Below are 9111 nucleotides of genomic sequence, written 5' to 3'. Positions count from 1 at the left end.
TGTGCGTACCAACCGCACGAATTAATTCCTAGACCAAATATATCAGAATTTCCGGACTCGACTATCACAAATATTGTTTGGTTGAATGCAGAGACTGGAAGTACATACGTAAAAAAAAGTAGTAGAAGGAATTGGTTTACAACACCTAAGGATGATAGAAAATTGAAGCATATAGCAAAACATGACAAGCATTTGGGAAGACTGTCTAAAGACATATTATAAAGACTACAGTGCATAAAACACGAACCAGCTTTAACATACATGCCAGCTTGTGCTGTCACCACCAAAAGCACGAATGCTATCTAACCGAATCAGGACAGGGGGACACGTGGGGCATTAGCGTTGGCGACTTTGATCATACGCACAAACAAGGGTAGTGGAGAACACTTCATATGGCATAAAAACACGTGCCTTGGGTGTGGCGCTGCTTTGCAGCACTTCTATAGTCACTTTGTACACTACCTGCACATAGTATTTCATCATGTTTTTCTTTGGAGTACTATGTAGTAAAAACACACTTTGCATTTCGCATTCATATCTTTTTATACATATGAGAGGTAAGATCCTGGTGTATTTTCATAGCTATTTATAGGAAGATAGGACAAAATAAATTGTTTTTACTTATATTTGGATTATACCGATTGTTGCAAACAGAAAATTACGTTTTCCTTTGCATTAACTCAAACGTACTGTATGTCACGAAACCCTTGGAGTTTTTTTTTTTTTTTTTTTTTTTTCACTTTAGGTAGACCGCCATAAAGATTGTACCATGTCATCTCCCTAAACAAAAACTCCCTGGCGCAAGTAAATCACGACATTCAATTATTATTTATAGTTTCCAGGCAACAGCTAAATTTTCTTTTATCAAAATCAACAGGTTCCTTCTCCTACTTGTTAAAATTTTATTGTATTTTTTTATCAGTGTAGTGCAAAATTTATCAAAATGGTATGTATTATTTTATATTATCTATCTAGATAAGTCTAAATACAGGGTCTATGCAGTAGGCAAAATTTCATAAAACTTGTTGATCCAATTTGGTCATGATGATGTCATGTTTCTATCTCTCACGTTTATTATTATTGCGAGAACAACATTATTATGACATAGGGTCAAAATTTAATGCTAAAAAGAGAGAGAGAGAGAAAGTGAGAGGAGAAATGTTATAATTGCAGTTTAAGCTAACAAAAAGAGAGCTATTTAAAACATGACTACAATAATTTTCTGCTTTTCTTATAGGTAATGAATTAAGTAAAAGTAAAAATTAATTTACAAACTTTCTAGGGCATTTATTCCGAATTTGGGCGTCCGCTTTCACCACGTTTTTTCGCTGTTATCTCCTTTCCACATTTTTGCAATTTGTTATTAGGTTCATTAATCCGTGCTCTTCATAAACTTTTAAAAGATTTTGCTCGTTATCAATGTATTGTTTCACAAATGTTAAAGCTGTTAGTTCATTGCCCTTGTACATTTGCCATGTTGATAACATAATGCTCGTTACTTTCTCCCACAATGCAACTGTTCGGTTACCTTGCGCCAAGTAGTTCCATCCGCTCGCCGTATAGTCCCACATTTATAACCGCTTATATACAACAAATAAACAGATTTTTCGAGACCCTTATATATTTTCAAGCACACAAACGATCAAATTATCCATATCTTTCCTCTAAATTTTTAAAAAATTGCTGGAAACGAACGCCCTACTTTGGAACTTAACCCAGATTTACAGAAGAAAGGAGTTGAAGTAAGGCAAACATAACTGATTTATGTCTTTAGGAATGTAATAAAAGTACACTTTGTATCTACTTACCGGAAGATGACAAAGAAATATGAATACATTAATTCACATAGTTAGTCGTTCTCAGATTTGGCGGGCTCGTGTATCGGATGTGACATTTCCATTTTCAACTTCGTACGTACTTATGTTGGTAATAAAAATTTAAAAATTAAATGAAATCTTTCAATTTTACGTCCCAGGGTTATGACGGTTAGGCTAAAGGAGACGGTGATGATGAGAAATGAATGAAATGGTGAAATGATGAAAGTGGGAGGAAACGGGAGAACCCCGAGAAAACCCACGAGCACGGTGTTTGTCCACCACAGTCCACACGGCGAGGGGAGAAATTGAACCAGGGACCCAAACACCAGAGGTGAACGTTTTACCTCTGAACCACCGCGGCCCCCATAAGGAATATTAAATATTAAGGTTTGTACATAGACACGGATTATTGAAGTTGAGTACAGTGTGGAAAATGCAATAAAGATTTGACAATAAAGATGATGTAAGTAGTTAACACTAACCCAACGTAATCTAACTTAAACTAACCTAACCTAAACTACTAAACTAACCTAACGTGAACAGAAATCATGGAAATTGTGACATTTTTAGAAAAAAAGGGGGGACCTCTTCTGCTAAACATACGCCTTTTTGATTTTCAAATTGTACAAAGAGTATGAATAAGTTAATACAAACTATTGCCACAATTGAACTATGATCACATGATCGTACTCAACATGAAGTTACTCAAGACAAGATTACAACTGAAGGTATGTTGTATCATTAAACAATTTTATGACACGGAATAATTAAAGTTGTATTATGAGAAACATATATTACTATTGTTTACGCATATACGAGGTTTGTCCGGAAAATACGTACAAAAGTTGAATAAGAACTTTATTTTACAATTATTATGGGATGCTGTTCAGTTGCCGTGTCGTTTCTGCCTTGATGGCTTCCACATCTCCCAAGTGCCGCCCCCGAAGCACCATTTTGCATTTCGGGAACAGGAAGAAGTCACAAGGGGCTAAATCGGGTGGTCTGTCACGGTGATTGAGCTTCGGGCCAAAAACTCACACACAATGAGCGACGTGTGAGCGGGCGCATTGTCGTGATGAAGAATCCACCTGCCCCTTTGTGCCAAATCCGGTCGAACTCGGGCCACACGAGCTCTGAGACGTCTCAAAACTTCCACGTAAAACTGTCCGTTCACACTCTGGCCGGGAGGGACAAATTCCTTGTGAACAATGCCCCTAGAATCAAAGAAAAGAATCAACATCGTCTTCACATTGAATCTTGCTTTTCGCGACTTTTTTATTCTCGGTTCTCCTGGTAGCTTCCATTCCTTGCTTTGAGATTCGAGCTCCACATCGAATTCGTAAAACCAGGACTCGTCTCCAGTGATGACTCGGTTGAGAAAGTCCCGTCTTTCCTCTGCTTCCAACCAATCCTCACAGCACTCAACCCTCTTTGCTTTCTGTTCTGGAGTCAAGAGCTTCCGTACGATTTTCGCACACAATTTCTTCATTTGAAGTTTTTGTGTCAGAATTTCGTGAACGATTGTTTTGGAAATTGACAGCTCGTCAGCAATCATTCTGACTGTCAATCTACGGTCTTTAAGAACACAAGTCCTAATTAGTTCAACATTTTCATCAGAACTCGATGTCGACGGGCGTCCTGGGCGAGGGTCTCCTTTCACGTCTTCTCGGCCTTCCCGAAACCGTTTTAACCACTTGTTCACGGTTGGTTCCTTTAGAGAATTGTCTCCGTACACTTGTTTCAAACACTAAAAAATCTCAGGGTCATTCTTACCTCGCTTTGCAAGAAACTTGATGATGTTGCGCTGTTCCTGAATTAGAGAGAGCTCCATGCCGAGGGCAGGTGAAACAGGGTAACTTTCAACAAGCAGCCACACACTCCTACTGAAACGCAGAGCGCTCTGACTCCTTCCTGTTGCGCCAAATATGACGCAGAGAGGTTGCCTCCGTCTTGAATAAGACCTATCGGCAATTTACAGAAGTAACAACAAAAAAAAGGAAGATAGGTCAAAGAGGGTAGAGAATAAACTCTTTGAAATTTAAGAGATAAGCAGTTGTCAAGAGAGAGCACTATGAAGTACAGGAAAACGTGCGATTTTTAGAGAGGTAAGAGAAAAAAATTGAGAAGAGAAATCGGCGCCGTGAATAGAATAGAATCCAAGTCGAAAGGTCCCAAACCATAAGTTGCATACAAGAGAGAGTAGAACTGGGAACGATAGAGAGAGTAAAGAGGACATGAAAAAACCAAATGATTACCTGTACCAAGGTCCACCCCACAGTCACAGCGGGGAGAGAGACATTGACGGAGGCGATAGAGGCGAACGGGAGTAGGTGCTACATGAAGCCGGAGTTGGAGTAAGATACAGATTTGAGCGCTCTGACTCGAACTGAGCGTTGATGGAATTGGCAGTAGTGCCATCTGGAGGTGACTGCAACCTGTAAAATAAAGTTATTTATTCAACATTTATACGTATTTTCCGGACAAACCTCGTATTTCAGATAGTAATACTAAGCTTAATCAAATCCTAATCAGGAAAACTCGATTTTTTCTTTGGAAATTTAATGAATGATTGGATATTTAGCTAGTTGCATGCAGTGTATGTAGTTTGAGGGAAATTTCCCTAATCTAGGGAAACTTCCAAGGTAAAGTTAGTAAAAAGGGAAAAACGGATTAAGTCAATAAAACTTAAAAATCCAGGGAAATTCTGGCGCTGATTGATTGACAGATATAAATGCTTAGATTTTTCTTTATTTTCCAGACATAAACTAATACAATAGCAAAAGTGTATGTGTCTGTTCAAAGTAGCATAATTTTCACTCATTGTTGACTGGGTGTATTTTTTTTTTTTTTTTTGTATAAAAAAGATAAAAGTAAAAATCATGGAAGCAGAAAGCAAATGAACAAAACAAATCTAGTTGACAATTATTTAATGTAGCTAAATTAATCTTATCATATAACTTCTGCCATGGGAATTGGATACTTAACAAACTAGAGAAGATTTGATAAGGAAAGGGGAAATTTTGTGTCAGTCGAGGGAAATTTTCTTAAGGAAACTTACGAACATTGACTGCATGATGATTTCATAAATATAACTAAGATATGTATGTATTTTCTGTTACCAGCACAGGAACCACATTCTGATAATTTAGCATATGACCCACAAAAATGCCAACTCACTAACAATAAATAATAATAATAATAATAATTAAAATCTCCATGAACTGATTTGCCTTGCTTATTCCTTATGGGGCGTTTACACTTAGTCGATTTGCGTTCGATTCAGTTGAATTGACGTCACTTTCAACTTAATCGACCGTGTAAACGGGACTTCAACTTAATCGCTTGTTGATCGAAGGCGACTAATCGACTGGCAACTGAATTAAAAGACGTTCTATTTTCTGTGGTTGAAATAATTGAACACATCCATCAATCTGATTCGGCCTAGCTGCTTCGATTTAGTGGCAAATGCAGCGAGTCGATTTAGTCGTGCGACTAAATCGACTAAGTGTAAACGCCCCATTATGTCCAAGAATATTATCCAAACCGTAATCAGTGGAAGATTTACGGGGTTTGGGACTGTCTGGCTGAAGCCCACCCAAATTGCATGATTTCTTTTTAAAGAATCTAACGATGTTAGTCATTCCTATGCGTATAACCTTCAACCCCTCCCCCCCACCAAAAGTCTAGTGATTTCTTAAAAAAAAAAAAAACGAAGCCTTTGTGAGTGAAGGCTTTCTCAAACTATTTTTCTGCATCCACCACTGTTCATAATTTATTTTCCAACAAGAAATTCATTCTGGCATCTATCTAAATAGTAAATTTACCTAAATTTAGAATGCAGGAGGTTCCAGTAGTAATAATTTCCTATCTAAAGAATATTTTGGACCGGTGCAAAGTAACCCCGCTTAGAGGCTGAAACCGCCTTCTCCCAGTTTTACTTTATTACGACTTTAAAATGTTTCACATTTCAATTTCAACTATTGCATCGAAGTCCCATTATACATAGTAGTATTCTACGAAATTGACTTAACTTTAACTGAAATTCTTGTATGTGATATATTTTAAATTTTGTCGACATTTACATTGACTGCTTTACATATCTCTACAACAACAAACCCTCCGGGTAATTAGAACTGATGATAACCTCCAACATTAAAGCCAAAATACCAAAATACAATTAGATATTCTATGTTACGGAGGCAGTAGAAACTTCCTCTTTACAGTTCATGGTTTTACTTACAGAGGACTGTGAAAATCTTTTCATATTTTGCGCAAAGTACATTTAATTCTTACGGTATATTTAATTCTTAAGTAGTTCTCAAGAAACCACGTTTCTAATTAATGTCTTATTTTATTTGCCATGATGATAACATAATTATAACTTCTCTTCAGCGTGAGTGTATATCAGTCCATGTTGGCCAAGCTGGAATTCAAATTGGAAATTCATGTTGGGAATTGTACTGTTTGGAACATGGAATCCAACCTGACGGAATGATTCCGTCAGACAAAAGAACTGCTCAAGACAATTGCTTCAACACATTCTATGCAGAGACATCAGCTGGGAAAATGATACCTAGAGCTGTAATGGTGGATCTTGAACCAACAGTAATTGGTACGTAACATTCCCATAGATTCTGAAACCTTAATTGCAATCTAATGAAATGTTTAATAGTTTTATGTAAATTCGTAGGCTACTTATTAACAAAGCGGTCAATAATCCGCCCCAATTTTATGTTTCCGAAATTTGTAGTTTGTATCAATCTTATTTCCATAAATGGTAAATAAGGATAACTATTAGCAGTGTTACTATCGGAATCACTTAAAAATTCTGCGAGATTCTTGCACAAAACTGTCAGATTTCCAGCACAAAATATGAGGATTTGGAAAGATAGTCAGAATCCTGTTATTACTAAGAAAGATACAAAATTATTCTACTTAGTTAAGAAATAATAATAATAAGACAAACTTCTTGCTATTAATTAGGATAACGCACTGGCGTCTCTGGCATGTAAAATTTGGGGGGGGGGGGCATCGAAGAAAGTGATTAAAATGGTGCTACCTAGCCCAACCTATTTATTATCTTCGATCAAAATATTGGGGGGCGACCCCCTCGTCCCCTCCGCCAGAGACGCCTATGGGATAACCATATTTCGAAATGCCAAAATTCAGACATACTTCTATCTGGCTAACTCGTTATATAGACCCTATGCAATATTAGCTTTTGACACAAGATTAATAAGTTTTCTCCTTTACTTTTAAAACATTATGAACCAGTTGAAAATTCTCGAAGAGTATTGCCAGAAAGAACTTAAAAAGAATTATTTTTTTTTCAATACCAATACCAGTTATTGATTTAATAATTATTGAATCAGTAACTAATGACATAATAGTTATTGAGTCAATAACTCATGATGCATAATAATTGAATCAATAACTAAAATTAAATAGAGTGTCAAGTTAATCAAGAGGATAAGATAGGATGACTTCGCTAGGAAGTCGGTCAGAGTGACTGCAAGGATTTACCAGGATTCAAGCTCGGAGCTCTGGGTCATAAGATATTGCGGACTACGTCTAGATATTACGACCTTTAGGGATCCAAGATCAGGGAGAATGTCCAATTGCGTCAGTCGTTTCTAGGCGATTGCGTGCTCCCACCATGTGTACGATATCCAAAGTGCCGATAGAGCACAAAACAGCAGTTTATAAAGGGCTCAGAAAGGTTTGCCCTCGAAACAAATCTGCGTGACCGGTGGAAAACCTAACGAGCGCAAAAGCTGCATCAGACTCTTAAAAGGTTGGACATGTGTGGTAACTAAATAATTTCCTGATAAGAAACGAAATGTTACCATCCTGAAACGAAAGTTAATTGGTCTGCGCACGGCACAAGGGTCAAGGTCAAGTTGAGAGAAGTTCATTTTGGTGCAACCAAAGACGTTGGGAATATCTGGGGGAGCGCTCGCCAGTTGGAGAGTAGTCTCTGGCCATCGATTACTATCTGGTAACAAAATGATCACTATCCTCTTAGGTATTGATCAATCCAATACGATCTCTCTATGATTAAATCTTCCAAAACCAGATTTTTTTTTACCAATATCAGGGAACAGTAAGACTGACATGAAAAATTCCATCACTTTCTCAGGTAGTTTTTGATGCTCTATCGAATGGAGTGCTCAAAATTGAAAAAAAAAAAAAAGATCGCAAATAACGCCCCCCCCACACACACACTGACATAGAGAATTCAGTAACGAACTTCGTTGAAAATATGAAGTTACTATCTTTAAATCCGTTTTTTATGAAACAGCCTTTTCAATTGCCTCAGTAACAGGTGAGTATCTATACGACCTTTCCTGCTGATGCTTGAGTGCGGAACTTTTTTGGTTTCGGCGAAGATGAATTCAGGTCTCATCGTCTGTAACAATCCTGTCCAGAAAGCATCAGCCTCGGCGTTGAAACGACACAAAGTTCTTCACGGGCGTCGACGCGACGATCTTTCAATTCAGCAGTCAACTGAGGTGGAACCTATTTTGCAGATACCTTATTAAAATGCAGAACATTATGCACAATGCGTTGAGCTGAACCAAAGCTTAATATCCATGATTGTGGCGGTTTCTTTCAGCGTGATACGCCTATTTTCCTTTACAAGCTGTTCCGCTAACGCATTGTTTTCATCGGTCACTACACGTTGAGCCTGCCCTTTCGATGAGCATGCTCCATAGATGTTATCCCACTTTTAAATTTCCTACACCACTTGTATACTTGTTGCAGGGACAAACACGAATAATCATACTTTGCTGTCATCCTGTGATGAATTTCAATTGGTTTCACACCGTCACTGCTCAACAACCGAATCACCGAACGCTGTTCTAACGCGGTGCATGTGGGCGGCCAACTTGATACTGACGCTGCCCTATTTGTCGTTCTTCCAGCAACACTCTGCTACCTGCAGGGGCGGATCCAGGACGGACTTCTGGGGGAGGAGTTGTAATACTTATACTTAGAGCTACTTTTAAGAGCTCCAAACTCTGGGATGGGTTTTATTTATACATAAAATTTAAAGTTTCCTCTTCTAGGGGGGGGGGCGATCGTCTCCCTGGATCCGCCACTGGCTACCTGCCGGTCATTAAGTACAACTCAAGGGATGTATCGAAGCAATCGTCCAAATTTACGGTATTTGACTGCATTTTTAAGGTTTTCATTATGTCCTCTCTTGTACATTGACAAAGGAGATAACTATGTAGAAAATGATGTACACTGATGTTCAAAATAATTGTCGCATATTTATAACTGTCTTATT

General features: G+C 38.0%; 1 protein-coding gene across 1 annotated transcript in view; it reads left to right on the top strand.

Annotated features, from left to right (window-relative positions):
- Positions 1-811: 811 nt before the first annotated feature.
- The window catches only part of LOC145692022 (tubulin alpha-1C chain-like), a 32063-nt gene continuing 23763 nt past the window's right edge, over positions 812-9111 (top strand). Inside the window, exons 1-2 of the mRNA XM_081767322.1 lie at positions 812-946; positions 6210-6429. Coding sequence (XP_081623448.1) covers positions 944-946; positions 6210-6429 — 223 coding nt within the window. The 5' untranslated portion in view covers positions 812-943. The remainder of the gene's footprint in view (positions 947-6209; positions 6430-9111) is intronic.

The sequence above is a fragment of the Thermobia domestica genome, chromosome 1, assembly GCF_964235325.1.
Source record: "Thermobia domestica chromosome 1, izTheDome1.hap1.1, whole genome shotgun sequence".
In the NCBI taxonomy this organism is placed as follows: Eukaryota; Metazoa; Arthropoda; class Insecta; order Zygentoma; family Lepismatidae; genus Thermobia; species Thermobia domestica.
This window is presented reverse-complemented; position numbering and strand designations above follow the sequence as displayed.